The sequence below is a fragment of the Cherax quadricarinatus genome, chromosome 17 (genome assembly GCF_038502225.1).
Source record: "Cherax quadricarinatus isolate ZL_2023a chromosome 17, ASM3850222v1, whole genome shotgun sequence".
Classification (NCBI taxonomy): domain Eukaryota; kingdom Metazoa; phylum Arthropoda; class Malacostraca; order Decapoda; family Parastacidae; genus Cherax; species Cherax quadricarinatus.
Genome location: NC_091308.1, coordinates 18,792,110 through 18,811,771, shown reverse-complemented (window position 1 = coordinate 18,811,771; position 19,662 = coordinate 18,792,110). Strand labels below are relative to the sequence as shown.

At 42.0% G+C, this 19,662-nt stretch overlaps 1 protein-coding gene across 1 annotated transcript in view; it reads left to right on the top strand.

The window, feature by feature from the left end:
* LOC128686458 (uncharacterized) overlaps nucleotides 1-19,662 on the top strand; it is a 614,190-nt gene that overhangs the window by 552,674 nt on the left and 41,854 nt on the right. The window contains exons 2-4 of the mRNA XM_053773393.2: nucleotides 4,660-4,846; nucleotides 8,962-9,285; nucleotides 17,645-17,850. Coding sequence (XP_053629368.2) covers nucleotides 4,660-4,846; nucleotides 8,962-9,285; nucleotides 17,645-17,850 — 717 coding nt within the window. The remainder of the gene's footprint in view (nucleotides 1-4,659; nucleotides 4,847-8,961; nucleotides 9,286-17,644; nucleotides 17,851-19,662) is intronic.

The window sequence follows — 19,662 nt, the reverse complement described above, 5'->3', positions numbered from 1 at the left end:
ACGTCGGACAGACTCCGGTCCCACACCTAAACGCCCAAGACCACTCCGTCCTATGCCTTTTCTAAATCCATAAATGCAATAAAAATTGCCTACCTTTACTGTTCACATATATGCTTCATTATAAACACCTAATCTACACATCCCCTACCCATTCTACAGCCTTCTTGTTCATCTGCAATCCTTCTCTCTGTCTTACCTCTAATTCTTTCAATAACAACCCTACTTACACTTTACCGGGTATACTCCTTAAACTTATTCCCTATAATTTTTACAATTTCTATTGTCCCCTTCTCTTTACATAAAGGAATTATACACTCTGCCAGTCCCTCTTTCATATATTTATTAAACAAAAATACCAACCACCCAAACACTGTATCTCCCCCCCCCCCCCACTGCTTTTAACATTTCTGTCATGATCCGGTCAGTTCCAGCTGCTTTACCCCGTTTCACTCTATCTACGTAATGCCTCACGCCCCCCCCCCCACACCCGAAGTATCTTCAATAATAATAATACTTAGATCAGTGATCCCGATATATTTTTCCAACCTAGTCACAGTTTACAAAACTTCCAGTCACGTGAAAAGTGCTGGTGAGTGACTGGGAGGTGCTGGACCCACAGGGGTCATGTTATGCCTGGGGGAAATGCGAGTGGTAGACACGGCGTATTACTAAATTTGTTAGTTTTACTCTTGAACCTCATTCACCTCAATGTTTAATAACTCAGTTTGAGACTGTCATGAACTCAACCAGGACCACAGTTCTATCTTCTCGTCCATCTTTTTGTTTATTCGTGAGACTGCCAGTTCTGATTCTGAAGTTGAAACTAATGCAGTCGAGTCTAGTTCAGCCTCACCAACGGCAAACTTTGGTTGTGATTGATATTATTGGCAACTCGAGTGAAATTCAGCAGTCACTCGTTGAGAAGTCACTAACATATACAACAGATGCGAGATAACATTATCAGTTTATGGTCTGGGATTTTTGTTGGTGACAGTTATCTGAAACAAAATCTTTAGCACAGAAATTTGCAGATATGCTCGCAGATGCACAATCGCTATGAGAGACACAATCGAAATGGAGACGTTCTGCAGCTCTCCTGGTTGCGCTTTTTGCTTGCGACAGGAAAGCTATGCAACTATGCATGCAAACCTGTGAATACAACACGCACTTCACGCATTCTGGGTCTTGTGACTGGAATCATGCTGGTCAGAGACTGATAAATTATGGATGTTCTTTTGCTCGATGTGCCAGTGTAAGATTATTACACTGGCACATCGAGCAAAAGAAAAGAAGAAACGTGAAGTTGAAGGTGTGCGAGCAGACAACACTGACTCTGATGCACAGTATTACTGATGGCATACAATACCTTAGGACTTAGGTATTTTTATAATTAATTATAATTATAATAATGGGGAGCGCTAAACCCGTAGGATTATACAGCGCATGTGGGGGGATGGAAGGTATTCAGGTTCAATTCAGGGAACCGGAGCACAGATCCAATTCCCTAGATCAAGAGCCCCTCACCAACGTCAAGGAACCTCCCTTGAGGGGTTAGGTATTTTTATTGTCGAAACGTTATCTACGTAGCAGGCGTCTTCAGTCGAATACAGGCAAATATAACACTGTATTAATGTTGGCAGAATTGTCGACAGTCTGTTAGGTAACAGTACACAAGCACAACTAATGTGATATTTTACTGGGGCAACGTTTCGTTCTCCAGGAGCTTTGTAAAGCTTGACAATAAAATGTCATATTAGTTGCACTTGTGTTCATTTACCCAACAAATATAACACCGGAGACAGAAGAAAGTGGGGTGATCAGCCCCTCAGTATGATGCAGGTGAGGGCTCTTGATCCAAGGAACTGAACTTATCCTCCACTTCCTTGGATCGAACTTGAATGCTTTCCATCCCCAAGCAGCATATGACCCTTACGGGTTCATTGCATTCCCATGATTAAAATAAAAGTATGACGAGTTACCGAGTTTGTGTAACCCGTTTTTTTTATACGTGTAGGATTGTTTCATGAAGTGTTAAACCAGTCTGGGTCATCGTGGGCAAAGGCTTTGTTAATCACGAGAAGGTTCTTCAGAACAATGAACCTGCCCATGTCCTGGTTCTCCTGCAGAGCCGCCACCCGCTTCAGATATTTTCTGAACGCACTGAAAACCTGCTCATAAATATCCTCTAGGATATTTTTCTTTGGTCGGGTACTCTCCTGAGGCGAGATTTCCGCGACGGTCAGTTGGTTGTCGTCCTCAGAGAAGGAAAAGCCGTCCTTGTCTTTCCTAACGGAGGGGTACCGTTCCTTATCCTCAGAGGACAGAAGGTCCTTGTCCTTCCCGGTGGTGGAAAGGGAATCTCGCTCATCCTCCAAGGAGAGGACGTCTTTACTCTTCAGTATGGAGGAGAGGAGAAATGTTTCATCATCGACAGAACAGTAATGGCTCTTGTGATATAGAATCACAATCGTCTGAAAGTAGTAAGTTTAGAGGAGAATATGGTCTTTTTCGTCCAGTATGGTATAGCTGATAGAGTCAGCTTGCCACACCTCCTGCAGGCGGGTGATGGCGTAATGCGCGACTGTGGCGCAGTGCTCCTTCACCGAATTCTCCAAGTCCTCCTCCTCACAGAGGATGGTGAAAACAGTTTGTAGACAACTCAGAGCGATGCAATCACCAACGGTGTGCATCTTGGCCAACAAAGGTTGCATATGGGATGACGGAATGTTCCTCTCTTCGAAAAGGTCGTTATGTACATCCAGAAAAGTTACTTCCGCTTTTAAGTATTTTTTAAATAGGTATGGAAGTTCCTCCGGGAATCTCATGTTCTTAGCTAGATTTTTACAGTAAATTGCAATAATTTCCTGAGGGAAAAATGAATCCAAATGTTCCTGAAGATAGTGTGAGAAGATCAGAGGATGTTGCGAACTAGTTGGGACCTACCTGACGCTGTTGATGTAGAACTCTACGGCCCGCTTCACCACAACCTTGGCGTGCGCTTGAGCATCACAGCTGTTGTCCAGGAGGATCTTGGCACACCCTTCTAGAATGTAAAAACAGGTATCCTGGTCTCCAATGTCTTCTTTCACAATGATGAAGATGTCCCTCAGCCATTCAACTATTTTCACCGGGAGGTCTACATGGGTGCATTCCTGCAGGTTGATGAGGTAGCGCCTAGTAGTCAATAACGCGATATACTGATCAACCATTTCTACATATTGTTTACCAACTGGGCCTCCATCAGCAGGAGGAGGGCCACCGAACACCTTCTGAATATTCTTCATCCTGATGGACAGGCGCACCCGGGGATTATCCGTGTCCACGTCCAACGTGTCAAGAATCCTCTCTGTAACGTAAATGAAGACGCAGCAGTTGTTGGCCTTGGCCGCGAAGAGCTGTAAGGCCATGCAGCTGAGGACCATGGTTGAGCGCTCAACGCGTCTCTGGTATTCGTCCATGAATTTTTTGACAGGTACCAGAGAAGTCATGATCAGGAGATGTCCTTGTAGCAACCCGGACTCTTGCATTGACTTTATTTTAGTCTCGTGAGCGTACACAGCCTAGAGAAATGCTTGCAGCATCCTAACTTGCTACCTTGGCTCGGAGGCTTCTTCCAGTTGACGGAGGAAGTAGTCGCCGACGGTGTGAAGATACTGGGAGTGGAGAGACTGGTACTGTTGAGTCTCGCTCACCGTACTCTCTTCCGAGTTCATGTCTATCCTATGAAAGCACGTAAAAATTATTTTAAAATATTTTAATGAATTAGTGCAGCATCTCAGATTGTTTTTTGCCAGTCTTCGTATTTTCTTCCACTGGATCTAGCAAACTGATCTCAAGCCCCTTGTAACTAGTTACTAGTGTAACGATCAAATAATAAGTAACAGTTTGTTAACCTCTTTCTTAGAAATTAATGATATGGAAACTCTGGCTTGGTTTTTATTTTTTCTTAATGACATTCAGATTACATTAGATTTCTAATAAATGTATTAACGCTTTGCAGTAGTTATAAAAACTTACGTTATAAAAATATTTTCCTCTGGTAATTGTCCCTTAAACGTTGGCTCGTGTTATCATTATCACTTTATCTGCTTATTTTTGCATAAAATATACATATGATCATTATTTGCCTATTACTACACTTAGTATTATGGCTATTTATGTGATCATTCTAATCTACCCCTATACTATATGGACTAAGTATAAACGACAGGCAGGTACTAACCTAATCTCAAACCTCTAGACAGAGTTGGAGGTATACATACGTAGCCAGTCTTTCTCAGCAGATAGCTTTGATATGGTCCATGAAGTCTCCGTCTACCTGCGTGGCCCATGTTAAACTCAGAATTATAAGTATTTGTTAACACGTTTCTGCCCGTTACTCTCTTTTATTATTATTATTATTACTGTTATCATTATTAATTTGATATAAAGCGTTAAATCTAAGTGTGATTTAGTACATTATTATTATAATCAAGGGGAAGCGCTAAACCCGTAGGATTATACAGCGCCTGGAGGAGAATGTGGAAGGCATTCAGGCTTAATTCGGGGAACTGGAGCACAGATCCAATTCCCTAAATCAAGAGCCCCTCACCAACATCAAGGAACCTTCCCTGAGGGGTGTGATTTTGTACAGAAAAACTAAAGAGTGTTGTTTTGCAGGTGCAGCGCCTAGTGTAAGCAGACTACAAGACGACTCAGTGGTGGAGAACTACAACCTGACGCTGGAGTGCAGCGTCCAGGGCACCCCTCTCCCACAGGTGCTCTGGTACAAGAACGACACCCTGATCACCTCCTCCTCCAGGAATATCAGAGTCAGGACTAGACCAAGAAATCTACGCAGACGCAAGTAGGTTGTCATCAGTGATGTTGTGGGTGTTGACACAGGAACACACACCGTGTTGCTGTGGGTGGTGATGCAGGAACACACACCGTGTTGTTGTGGGTGTTGAGACAGGAACATACATTGTGTTGTTGTGGGTATTAACATAGGAATACACATCGTAAACCATACCCCCGGCCGGGTTTGAACCCGCGGTCATAGAGTCTCAAAACTCCAGCCCGTCGCGGGCTGGAGTTTTGAGACTATGACCGCGGGTTCAATCCCGGCCGGGGGTATGGTTTATTTGCAATCGTGTCATTACGATTTCTTGAGTCAATACACATCGTGTTGTTATGGGTGTTAAGGAAGGAACACACATTGTGTTGTTGTTGGTGTTGAGGCAGGAACACACACCGTGTTGTTGTGGATGTTAGCACAGGAACACACACCGTGTTGTTGTGGATGTTGAGGCAGGAACACACACCGTGTTGTTGTGGATGTTGAGGCAGGAACACACACCGTGTTGTTGTGGATGTTGAGGCAGGAACACACACCGTGTTGTTGTGGATGTTGAGGCAGGAACACACACCGTGTTGTTGTGGATGTTGAGGCAGGAACACACACCGTGTTGTTGTGGATGTTGAGGCAGGAACACACACCGTGTTGTTGTGGATGTTGAGGCAGGAACACACACAGTGTTGTTGAGGGTGATGAGGCAGGAACACACACAGTGTTGTTGAGGGTGATGAGGCAGGAACACACACAGTGTTGTTGAGGGTGATGAGGCAGGAACACACACAGTGTTGTTGAGGGTGATGAGGCAGGAACACACACAGTGTTGTTGAGGGTGATGAGGCAGGAACACACACAGTGTTGTTGAGGGTGATGAGGCAGGAACACACACAGTGTTGTTGAGGGTGATGAGGCAGGAACACACACAGTGTTGTTGAGGGTGATGAGGCAGGAACACACACAGTGTTGTTGAGGGTGATGAGGCAGGAACACACACAGTGTTGTTGAGGGTGATGAGGCAGGAACACACACAGTGTTGTTGAGGGTGATGAGGCAGGAACACACACAGTGTTGTTGAGGGTGATGAGGCAGGAACACACACAGTGTTGTTGAGGGTGATGAGGCAGGAACACACACAGTGTTGTTGAGGGTGATGAGGCAGGAACACACACAGTGTTGTTGAGGGTGATGAGGCAGGAACACACACAGTGTTGTTGAGGGTGATGAGGCAGGAACACACACAGTGTTGTTGAGGGTGATGAGGCAGGAACACACACAGTGTTGTTGAGGGTGATGAGGCAGGAACACACACAGTGTTGTTGAGGGTGATGAGGCAGGAACACACACCTTCACACTGGTAGACAGGGAATTCTCAGTCTGAAGCAGATATCCTAGTTAATGGCATTGTATCATTACTGAGAAAAGAAACTCTTGCAGTACAAAATGACCTACCACTTCCTGTGCCGATATTCAATTTTCTCACCGAAATATTTTTTGCTACCAGTGTGATTTCTTTCAGTGATAAATTATTTTTCCAGACAAAAAAAAAATATAGTATAGATAGACCATCTTAGATCAATCTTCATCCTTACTATAGAATACTTTGAAAGTATTATTGTTAATATGCTTATTATTATTATTATTATTATTATTATTATTATTATTATTATTATTATTATTATTATTATTATTATTATTATTATTATTATTATTATTATCATCATCATCATCATCATCATCATCGTCATCATATCATTATATTAAGAAATTCGCAAGTCATAGAGCTAATTTGAACGCAAAATATTCCCAATAATCAAGCCTTCGAAGATCAACATAGCAGAGATATGTGGACAAGGTCATACCCTGTCTTGCTGGAGAACTCGAATCGATTAACATCTTCTTTTTTTTAATTAAATTTAAAGCTGAGTGGTCAGAAGATGGCAGGTTATTCTTCTGGTGACAAGCCTGACGAGAACTGGAACTGAGCTCTACGAGCCTATTAGATCACCCGGTTTCACCAAATATCAACTTCACAAAAACTGTCAATGCCATTTTATTTGTAAAGCAACATTTATTCGTATGATTCTACACTACTGTCGATACCAAGTTGAAATTAACACTTAAGTGTCGTATTATTTGTACTGACAGAATTGTTGGATCATGTAAACAAGTGTTACCTAGCATCCGGGAGTAGCATCGACACTCATGTAAGAAGTTGTTAGAGGCGACGCAGTGGGATCGTGAAGAAAAGACATGTTGCAGACAAGGCTTTAACTGTGACAACGTTTCTCTCTGTTTACCTCTAAACGGAGCTAAATGTTCGCTCTGCAACCTGTCGACTTTCACCTTCGCTTATTAAAATGGTATAAAATACCGACAGGTTGTTAGGTAAGACACATATGCAACAGTTAGGTATCTTTCAGACTAAGGAACAGTACTCTTCTCCAGACTGAGGGACTGACCACCTCAAAACTTTAAGGGTGATGAAATGATTACATCATCTTCACGTTTCTTCTGCTTCTATCAACTTTTCTGTACTCGACTGAAGAAGCCTACTCTGTAGGCGAAACGTTTCGAAATAAAGATACTTAAATGTTGCATATGTGTCTTACCTAACAACCTGTCGGTATTTTATACCATTTTAATGTTCACTCTGTCAGACACTGCAACACAATGGTATCTTGGTACAGAACAGAAAACAACTCGGACAACTTCTACTAGTGAGAATGGCTGGATTTGAGAGGGACGTGACCTCCCAAGGCCTACATTCTTATCTCCACTGAATAACATGCGTGTGTTTACCACACGCATGTTATTCAATGATTACTAACGTCAAAAAGTACATTAAAAAAAAAAGGTTATCAGTAGATCAAGTGTTTACTGTGAAGCACAAAATTACTTGAGGAAAAAGAGCTGTTTAACGCATTAGTGGATTTGGAAAAAGAATATTGCAGTGTGGATCTGGAAGCGATTAGAAAGGTTTCGCTAAAACAAAAATGTAGCAGTGGTAATTAGCTTTCGAAAGCTGTAAGAGTTTTTCTTTTTATGAGAAGAATGAGGCTCGGGATGTACAATGGTAATTAGTTTTTCTTCCGCATCTTAGACAGGGATGTGTGACGTCTTTATGGATGATTAATGTGGAGGACAAGAGCAGTTATGATATTTAGAGATAACGAATCTTATATAAAGGTGATGAATCTGATATAAAAAGGGTGACGAAACTAATATAAAGGTGACGAATCCGAATTAAAGAGGGTGACAAATCTGACATAAAGAATGTGACAAATCAGATTAACGAATCTGACTTAAATAGAGTGACGAATCTGAGATAAATGTGTGTTACTACACTTGTTATTAGAGAATAACGTGATGGTTTCGAGAGATTCACAAGTGAGTCTGCAGAAGATGTTGAGACTGGACGCAGACTTGAGCAAAAGAGAAGTTGGATCTACCAGTTGCTACGCTAATAACTCGACCTATACCAGAGACTAACTTGGGGGATACATATTTTCACAATTTGCTAAGTCATAAAAACTCCGATCACAATAACAGGTGTCTACAGGTCGCCACCATTAACCAGCATAGCCAATTCACTCAGTCAGGAGACCCGGAAGCAGCTGAGTGCTTCAACAATATGCCCTTAAAAATTATTTATTACTTTTAGTAACCTGTTGCTCATTCCATATCTTTGCAACGTCTGTCACATTGCACTCGGTATCTTTTCTCAATTCATAAATGCAACAAAAAAAGTTCCTTTCCTGTATCTAATTATTATTATTATTATCATGGGGGAGCGCTAAACCCATAGGGATTATACAGCGTCTGTCGGGGGGTGGGGAAAGAAAGGCATTCAGGCTCAGTTCAGGAAATTCTAACACGGATACAATTCCTTAGATCAAGAGCCCTCACCAGCATCAAGGAACCTCCCTGTAAACGGTCTGCACATCCACTGCTCTTTCTATAATACGCTTTACCCAGTATATTTAACAGGCATATTCCCCTATAAAAGTTAACAGTAAGAATTACTATTATTACTACAACAAAGAATAATAATAATAATAATAATAATAATAATAATAATAATAATAATAATAATAATAATAATAATAATAATAATAATAATCCCCCAGAGTGAAGCGACCACGAAGCAGTACTCTGAGGAGGAGAAGGAACAGCAGCGCCGTCTCCAGGAGTTCCCCGTGGGTCGTGGGTCGCCCCGTGGGTGGCCCCCGCCGACGACAGATAAGAAGACGACTGGGAGAACCAGAGGCTCCGGGAAGAGGGAGCCACTCGGTGGCGACGGCGGCGGCGGAGGAGGTAGCGGGGAGGAGAGGGAAGCTGCTGGCGCGGAGGGCGAGGCGGCAGGGACCAGCATCAAGAGAACCTCGACGACGACCATCCCCAGAGATCGAGCCACGACACCCGGGACGCAGACGACGCCCCAACGACTCCAGGTGAGGGCTAAGGGGAGCCTCATCAGGCGAGGCGTGAGATGCAATATTTCCAAGAGGAAATCAATGAGGAGATGAGAAAGTGGAACCATGGGAGGGAAAAGGTGTGGCACTGCTAACTAAAATATCAGTGGGGTTTTGACAACACAAGAGGCATCAAACATAAAAATAATCAAATCAATAAATAGCAGGAGCAGTCATAAATGGCGAACCAAAATAGTAGTTGCAACCCACCACAAAGTAGTACCAGTGATTTATCTACGCAACACCAGGTAGTAGTAGTAGCAGTAGTAGTAATGACTAATAACCAATCACAAAGTAGTAGCGGTGATTTATAACCCACCACTAAACAGTAGCAGTGACTTACATCACACCACCAAGTAGTATTAGTAATAGTGACTTACATCACACCACCAAGTAGTATTAGTAATAGTGACTTACATCACACCACCAAGTAGTATTAGTAATAGTGACTTACATCACACCACCAAGTAGTAGTAGTAGTAATAGTGACTTACATCACACCACCAAGTAGTAGTAGTAGTAATAGTGACTTACATCACACCACCAAGTAGTAGAAGTAGTAGTAGTAGTGACTTACATCCCAACACCAAGTAGTAAAATAGAAGTACGAACAAGACAGTGATTAATATCATAGGAGAAGTAACAGACAGCGCCCACACGACTACAGTTAAGTTACTAATGATGAATAATTTCATCCACAATACAACGGACTGGAGGAACTGGGACCTTCCTGGGGGACCTGACACGTGGAAACCCAACGTGATTGTGGTAGAGATGGAAAGCTTTCTCTCAGCATGTCCGAGGCACAAGACAGATAGATAGATAGATAGATAGATAGATAGATAGATAGAGAGAGAGAGAGAGAGAGAGAGAGAGAGACAGACAGACAGACAGACAGACAGACAGACAGACAGACAGACAGACAGACAGACAGAGAGAGAGAGAGAGAGAGAGAGAGAGAGAGAGAGAGAGAGAGAGAGAGAGAGAGAGAGAGAGAGAGAGAGAGAGAGAGAGAGAGAGAGAGAGAGAGAGAGAGAGAGAGAGAGAGAGACAGACAGACAGACAGACAGACAGACAGACAGACAGACAGACAGATAGAGAGAGAGAGAGAGAGAGAGAGAGAGAGAGAGAGAGAGAGAGAGAGAGAGAGAGAGAGAGAGAGAGAGAGAGAGAGAGAGAGAGAGAGAGAGAGAGAGAGAATGTGGGGGGTGGGATGAATCAGCTTGATCTAGTATGGTCCTGCTTAATGAACCTGCCGAAATTCAGAGAAAATAACGATATTCGAGCGAAAGAGACAAAGGGAAGTTGATTCTCTTTTCATGGAGTGTTGAGAGACAAAACCAGGCAAAAGTGCAAGGAAAACTGTTCGACTGCTTTAAAGACAACCTAATTAAAAGAGAACATCAAGATGGTGAAGAATTACAAGTGGGTACCCTCAAGCAATTGTACTACCTTCCTACTTTTCTTACTATGCATAAAACATCTGCCAGAAACTACTAGATTTTATGTATCGCTGTTTGCTAATGACGTGGAACTAGTGAGAACCTGAAGGAAAGCCATTTTGAAAGACAAGTAATGAGACGGACGTGGTACTACAAACATAGGCACAAATTAAAGGTTTGTAGTACCTGGCAAGGAAGAAATCACGAGAATAAATGCAAAGGCAAACATCGGCTTTGAGTACCTGTATATTCCATCCATCAGTGTTTACAGTATGTACAAAATGCAGTAGAGCAGCAATGTTGGCAGATACAGAAATCAGAACAGTAATGAGTCAATGAGCAAAGCAGGTTTACTCATTGTCACTGGCTTATAACTCAAGCTAGTGAGAGAATGACTAACCAGGGGTGTAAGTATGACATCAATTTGGCTGGAGTCAACTTCTCACCCAACTGATTGACGTATAATACTGGCAGCCAGTTAGCACGGCTGGGGATCCTAACACCCGCACCACCAACTGTCAATTTGTCTGGCACAGAAAGATTGAAAAGAAGTGGGTATGTGATGATGGCCCAATAAATTGTAACATACTCGGCATACACCACACGTGGGAGTATCACACATATTATCACCAGAAGTACAAACATACCACATGAGAGCAGCATACTGGAGTCTGGGTCATCTTGAGTAACATCAGTCAAGAAACCTATTTAAGCATTGCATGTCACTTAAGTCATGTCTGTCGTGTGTAATGTTCGCAACACCATCATGCAGTCCATAGCAGAGGAATTCGTCTTCAGAACTTAAGGAATTTTAGGTGTGCAAAACGGAGTCATCACAGAACTGAGAGGGTCGAGCTATGAGGGGAGGGAACCACGGAACGGGTGGGGTATGAACCCATGGCGAGTGAGTCCTAAAACTCCAGGACTAACTCGCCATGGGTTCTAACCCCACTCGTTCCGTGGTTTGTTTGCAATCGTGTTATTATGATTTTGTAAGTTATGAAAACCAAATAACACAGAAGAGAGAAGGGCCAGAAGAGACACAATGATGATGCACAGGATTCCCAAAAAGTAAGATGATACGGACATGTAGACGGTAATGAGAGGCACACGAGAGAGAAGATATAGTTAGATGCTGAAAAAACAGATGAACCCCTGTTAGGGGCTCATCTGTTTGTTAAGAAAGCGTTTTCAGTTTTAGGTTGGTAAACAAATAGGACGAGGTATATAAGGAGGAGGAGGTGGAGAGAATCCTTCATACGCATTTTGAAGGACTGGTATGTCAGGATCCCTGGAGGCCAGGAACCAGTAAATGCTGGCTGCTTTGATGAGTACAACTCTAGACGTACTCTCTCTCTCTCTCTCTCTCTCTCTCTCTCTCTCTCTCTCTCTCTCTCTCTCTCTCTCTCTCTCTCTCTCTCTCTCTCTCTCTCTCTCTCTCTCTCTCTCTCTCTCTCACTCTCTCACTCTCAAAAAGGATTTGTTTTGGTTGGCTCCAGATGTATGTCTGTGCCTGCGATGCCAGGCAGTTTCCATAGCCTACCACATCGTCCCTCGCTCATGCCTGGTCGTCCATTCTTGATACTCGCTACGTTATACTCATCCAGATTGCCCCAAAGACTTTCGGCATTCCTAATTTCCAATTGCCACACAATTTGTGTTGATGGAAGCGATAAGCTTTCCCTCTGGAAGGCGCTGCTTCTGGCGCCAAGGTGGGTGGCGGGCGCACGATGATCCCCCGTGGCGCCAGGGGGGCGGTCAGTGGGGTCTGGCTAGGCGCCAGGGGGGCGGTCAGCGGGTCTGGCGTCTAGCCAGACCCGCTGTTGGGGACCTGTCACCCTCTGCCGCCCAAACTGGAAAAATGGAATACACAAACTTTTCGAGTTGGTAGACTGGGAGAGTATGTTGTAACTTGTTTAATGTTGAGATAGTGGACTGGTAGTAGTAGAGTGGCAGTAGTAGTAGTAGCAATGTGGTGGTGTGGTAGTAGTATAGTGTGGTAGTAGTATTAGTGTGGTGGTGGTAGTAGTAGTAGCAATGTGGTAGTGTGGTAGTAGTATAGTGTGGTAGTAGTATTAGTGTGGTGGTAGTAGTAGTAGTAGCAATGTGGTAGTGTGGTAGTAGTATAGTGTGGTAGTAGTATTAGTGTGGTGGTAGTAGTAGTAGCAATGTAAGTGGTAGTGCAGTATATGTGGCAGTATTAGTGTGGTGGTAGTAGTAGTAGTAGCAATGTGGTAGTGTGGTAGTAGTATAGTGTGGTAGTAGTATTAGTGTGGTGGTAGTAGTAGTAGTAGTGTGGGTAGTAGAGTAGAGGCAGTGCAGCAGTGGCATTATGCAATAGTGGTGTATGTTAGCAGTGGCAGTGGCAGTGGCAGTGGCAGTAGTAGTGGTGGCAGTAGTAGTAGTGCGGCAGTAGTGGTAATATGGCAGTAGTAATATGGGTCATATGCAGTATATGATCTTATTGACACTGTCTGCCACACAGTGGGCTTTCAAGTCACAATCAGATCTGTTTGTGACTTGAAAAAGCCCACTGTGTGGGCGAAACGTTGTCAATAAAGGATCACATTATACTGCATATGTGTTTATATTTCAATTGTTTCGGTATTTTATACCATTTATTTCCATAGTAGTAGTAGTATGGTAGTAGTGGTAGTGTGGTAGTAGTAGTAGTAGTAGTAGTAGTAGTAGTAGTAGCAGTATTAGTAGTAGTAGGGTGGTGATGGTAGTGTGGTGGTAGTAGTAGTGTGGTAATAGTAGTAGTGGTGGTGGTAGTGTGGTGGTGGTAGTGTGGTGGTGGTAGTAGTAGTGTGGTAGTAGTAGTAGTAGTGGTGGTGGTGGTGTGGTAGTAGTAGTAGTAGTGGTGGTAATGTAGTAGTAAGATTGGTAGTGCAGTAGTAGTAGTAGTGGTGGTAGTGTAGTAGTAGTAGTGGCCCGTGGCCTAGTGGCAAAAGCTCTCGCTTCACACAGCGATGTCCGGGTTCGATTCTTGGCGAGGGAGAAAACATTGGGCATGTTTCCTTACACAGGTTGTCTATGTTCCTCCATCAGTAAAATGGGTACCTGATTGTTAATCGACTGGTGTGGGTCGCATCCTGGGACAAAACTGACCCAATTTGCCCGAAATGCTCTGCATAACAAGAGGCTTTCTATATAGTAGTATGTCATTGTTGTCAGTTAGGACTGAATACCTTGTACATGTACTTGTAGTAAATAAAGATATTATTATTATTATTATTATTATTATTATTATTATTATTATTATTATTATTATTATTATTATTATTATAGTAATAGTGTGGTAGTAGTAGTAGTAGTGGTAGTGTGGAAGTAGTAGTAGTAGTAGTGGTGGTAGTAATAGTAGTAGCGATGGTAGTGTGGTAGTAGTAGTAGTGGTGGTGGTAGCGTGGTAGTAGTAGTAGTAGTTGTAGTAGTAGTAGTAATAGTAGTAGTAGTAGTAGTATTGGTAGTGTGGTAGTAATAGAAGAGAGGTAGTAGTAGTGGTGGTGGTAGTGCAATAGTAGTATTAGTAGTAGTAGTAGTAGTGGTGGCAGGTGGCGTGGCAGTAGCAGTGTAGCAGCATTGCAGTAGTATGTTAGTGGTGGCAGTGCAGTAGCAGCAGTGCAGGTAGTAGTGGAGTGGCAGTAGGTGCAGTGGCAGTGGCAGAGCAGTAGCAGTAGTAGTAGGTAGGTGGCAGTGGTAGTGCAGGTAGTAGTGAGTAGTAGTGGATGATAGTAGCAGCGGTGTGGCAGTAGGTAGCAGCAGGGCAGTAGGCAGTGGAGCAGCAGTGCAGTAGTAGCAGCTAGCAGTGGCGGTGGCAGTAGCAGTAGTGTGTGGCAGCAGGTGGTTGCAGCAGTGCAGCAGTGCAGCAGCAGCAGTAGTAGTGTGGCAGCAGGTGGAGGTAGGTAGTAGCAGCAGCAGTGGTTGTGCAGCAGCAGTGGTGTGTGTGCAGCGGTGTGGCAGCAGCAGTGGTAGCAGCAGTGCAGTAGCAGTGGTAGTGCAGCAGTGTAGCTGCAGCAGTGGTGGTGGTAATAGCAGTACCAGCTGTGGTAGTAGTAGCAGTAGTGCAGTAGCAGTGCGTGGCATGTAGTAGTGGCAGTGCAGCAGTGGTATGCAGTAGTAGCAGTGCAGCTGTGATAGCAGCAGTGCGGGTAGCAGCAGCAGTAGTGGTGGTGTAGTGGTAGTTGTGAGAGTGAGATGTGTAGCAGGTGGTGGTGGTAGTAGTAGTAGTAGTAGTAGTAGTAGTAGTGTATTAGTAGTAGTGGTAATAGTAGTAGTAGTATTAGTAGTTGTGATAGTAGTAGTGGTAGTAGTGTAGTAGTAGTGTGGTAGTGTAGTAGTAGTGGTAGTGTAGTAGTAGTGTACTTGTAGTAGTAGTGTGGTAGTAGTAGTTGTGATAGTAGTAGTGGTGTGGTAGTAGTAGCAGTAGTAGTGGTAGTAGTAGTAGTTGTGATAGTAGTAGTAGTGTAGTAGCGGTGTGGTAGTAGTAGTAGTAGTAGTGTATTAGTAGTAGTGGTAATAGTAGTAGTAGTAGTAGTAGTTGTGATAGTAGTAGTGGTAATAGTGTAGTAGTAGTGTGGTAGTAGAGGTAGTAACGGTAGAGACAATAATAATGACACTATTACAGTAAAACATCCAAAATATTTTTTTAGTTCAGATCTTGAAACAGATAAAATCCTTATAAAATTTTAAGTTCTGAATATAAATGGTATAAAATACCAACACAATGGAAACATAAACACATATGCAGTTTAATGTGATCCTTTATTGACAACGTTTCGCCCACATAGTGGGCTTCTTCATCGCTATCCCACATAAGAACATAGAACACTGCAGAAGGTCTACTCACAACTTGTCCAATACCCCTGCCAAGCTACCCAAGACTCTATAACCCCACCCGGTAGATCATCAGATGCAGCATTCTCCACCTGACCTCAACATTCTGAACCTGACTATAAATACTCCCGTACCTTCCACCCCAGGTAGATCTGTTTGTGACTTGAAAAAGCCCACTGTATGGGCGAAACGTTGTCAATAAAGGATCACATTAAACTGTATATGTGTTTATGTTTCCACTTTAAGTTCTAACATGTGCAAAAAAAAAAAACGATATTTTATTTGGACAGTGTTCTTGGACTCGTAAGATGGATATATGCATAATCTAACTCACAGCACAACATTCTGTTTATTATGCACGTTACGTGAAATTTATGTGCACCAACAAAATACTTCATCTAGATATAAACTTTAGTCTGACAATGTGTTGACACTGTGCATCCACAGTCAAACTGCAAATATGAGACTATGTACAAAGCTTCAGATTCCTTGTTCAACTTCTGCAAATCTCATCGAGTTACACATTAATTTTAGTTGATTTCAACTGTTTTCTACTGTCCTAGCTAAACAATACATGGAGTCACTGGTAAGCAACGATTTCGCTTCAAAAACAGGATCCGTGGTTCGATCCCCTAGAGGAGTGGAAACATTGGAAGTGTTTCCTTACACCTGTTATGCCGTTCACCTAGTAAGCAAGTAGGTAACTGGGTGTTCGTCGACTGGTGTGGGTCATATCGGGGGGGACAAGATTTAAGGACCCCTATGAAAATAAGACAATCCTTGATGACGCACTGACTTTCTTGGGTTATCCTGGTTGGCTAACCCTCCGGGGTTAAAAATCCTAACAAAATCATATCTCTACCATCACATGGTTGCGTTATATGGACAATATTCTCGTGAGTACACCTAAGTATTCTGTCCAGGTATAGGCACTTTAATTCTGACAACTTTAAACTCAGCTAAATTTAATAGAACTATCCATCCAATTCATGAGTGAAGAAGAAAAGAAAATTCCTTTCCTTTCCTGGAAGTCAAACTCATCAAACAAGATTACCAACTGAAATTCAAAGAATACCCTATTTCCACTGAAAACATTAATTATCTCATCTTGACGAGAAAAGCAAACGTGGAGTTTTCGTTAACTTGTAAGCCTCCAGAATTTGTAACCTTGAATTCCTTAAAACAAAAGTCTGCCCTATGCGTGGCACTTTCTCCACACATTTCCCTCCGCACTTCATTTGATATACAGAAAACGGGATCAGAGACAATTTACCACTTCTAAAGATAACGACCTTCTTCCTTACCCATCTTATCAAAGACTCTGGCCATAAGAAGAAGAAGAAGAAGATAACGATGATTTGGACAGAAGTCTCATTTTTTTCCCCACAGGTAAAACCATCAACATAGACACACAAGCACTGAAGAAAAGTGACATCAACGTTGCAGTTCCTGCATCCAAAACCATACGGAATATTACAGGCCAGGATATACCGAGTGCAGAAACGTAACATGTGCTGGATGTGACAAACACTACATAGGAGGAACTTCATGCGACACAATTACCAGGATAGTAATACATCAGTATGCTTGCAGAAACAAATAGCATCAATAATGCAGGTGTCATACAAGTATTCACGAGTTTCAAAACTCGTCTTCAAAGAGGATAACAGAATAAAATGTCTAGAGGCAGCGATCATCAGTAAAACACAGCATCATAAAAGAAAATCTAGGTGCCTTTAGTATTACAAAACTATTATTCGCTACAAAACTATTAACTGTTACATCCATGTTGGCTTTTCGGAGAATCAGGGGAGGGTGATGACAGTCTTCCCAGTGAGGACCAGTCGTCTATCCATATTAGAATCTTCTGTGGGTGTGTTGTGAATAAGGAAGGCTTCTTGTACGTCAGTACATGTAAGAGGCATAGTAGCTGTACATTAAATAATCCATGAAGCAGAAGAGCTACAAATCAACGAAAAATAAATATACGTATAACTTCATACAGTATTTGATATTTTAAATAGACATTGTAAAAGACTGATTATATCAAATTTCCGTAGCAGTGACAGCATCGCCAGTGGTACTAGCAGCAGTAACAACAAGGGCAACAAGAGGGCCCGCCGTCCCGAGGTCAAGGAGAAGAAGGTGTTAGTATCACAACTGACGATGAGGAGTGCAACTGAGGGAGACGCTGGCGTCTACAAGTGTGTGGCCAAGTCAGTGGCAGGCGAAGCTTCTGCCCAGGCCATGATCCGTGTCGTCCCACGTAAGTCCGCATCTTATTCTTTTCTCTCTTTATTGTTTGGCTCGTACATGTCATGTGACTTATTCGTAAGGATGTTTTTCATTTGAGAATTTCTCTCTATAGCGCTGCATGCTAAAGTCATTCGCATAACTCTTCCAGAAAGTCTTAGATAAATAGCAGTTTTGTTCAAGGAAGGATTATGATTAAAAAGAAATTTTTTCCATAGTGTAGTATGAGAAACAATTTTTCTTCAAAGTGAAACATGAAAAAAAAAACATATTTTTCATAGCCATCTAGGCTAAATACCAAACTTTTTATTTTATGGAAAACTATGATAAATATCAAGTTGGCTCCTGGTAAAGTATGACACAACAAAAATTTATTCGTGGTGAACTATGGTAAAAGCCAGGTTTCATTAGTTATAAATGAATAGAACTAACAGCTGTTGGTATGGGTATTAGAACATAGTTTGGCCGTGACAAATCATGCCATGACCGCTTGCCACAAATTAGGCTACAGAATGCAACGCCACTCGGTGTATATATTTAATCACAACTGGAAAATAACAAAACCACGATATTTCACTTTCTTCATTTAGACCTAATAAATTAGCCTAAATGTGAATATAAAAAAATTACTCCATGTGAATTTAATTTATTGTCTGGCTAGAAATATTTTTATGTTACTTAGAGCAGGTTCTCATTGCCAAAATAATATTCGAATATGAAACAAAAGAATTAAAATAGAACATTAAACACTGTTATAACTGATATAACGCAATGAACTGAAGAGAACTTAGTCAAAAAACCTCATGAAAGCAGCGCTGGTGGATGTTAAACACACTAACGAGAACGTCAGGCAGAAGAACATCAAGTGAACAGCAGAACGTAAAAAAAACTCTGGCAGAAAATTTTCTGCAAAAGTTTAATCATTTAGATAAGATAACTAGAACAAATAATAATATTAATATTATTATTATTTTATGAGGAGGCGTTACATATGGCAGAACATACATGGTGCAAAGCAACGATGTCCTTTTTCATAGTTGACAACAGATTTTTAACTGTTTTATTAAGAGAAACAACTTGGAATATATTTTTTTTTTATTTTTTTTTATTCGCCGGTATTCTCCCGGCCCGGGTCTTTTCCAAGTAGTGGTGACCCGGCCTTGGCTCCCTATCTGGGGAGTATCTCGAGACCTAAGTCTCCCATGGGAGGAGGTACAAGTACCCCCTCATCTTTGGGACCAAGTGTCCCCAGGCCTAGCCACAGTCCCCGCCCTCACGAGGCTCGTAGGGAGAAGCTAGGCCTCTGGTCTGCCATCTGCCCCGCCCCAAAGGGGCTCGTGGGGATGGCAGTCTTGTGAGCTGCAGGTGGTAGCAAGCTCAAACCTTCTTTTTTTTGGAATATATATGTCGTGCCGAATATGTAAAACTGGTCAGTTAGCAAGAACTCATTTAAAATTAAGTCCTTTCCAAAATTTTCTCTTATGCGTTTAAAGATATATTTTTTTTCATTAATGTTAATGTAAAAATTTTTAATTTTGCACCAAAAGAATCTTAGAAAACTTACCTAACCTTATTACAACAAGAGCAATTTATTTTAGCCTAACCCAACTAAATATATTTTAAATACGTTTACAATAATTTAGTACTTAGCAAACACAATCAAACATATTTTTTTCGTTAGGTTCAGAATGATTTTGGCGAAATTATTGCATACACAAATTTTCACTTGTCCTATATGGCAAGATGAACGTTGCTATTTAAGCCAAGATCGCAAGTTCTGCCTATTCGGCACGACATATATATATATATATATATATATATATAG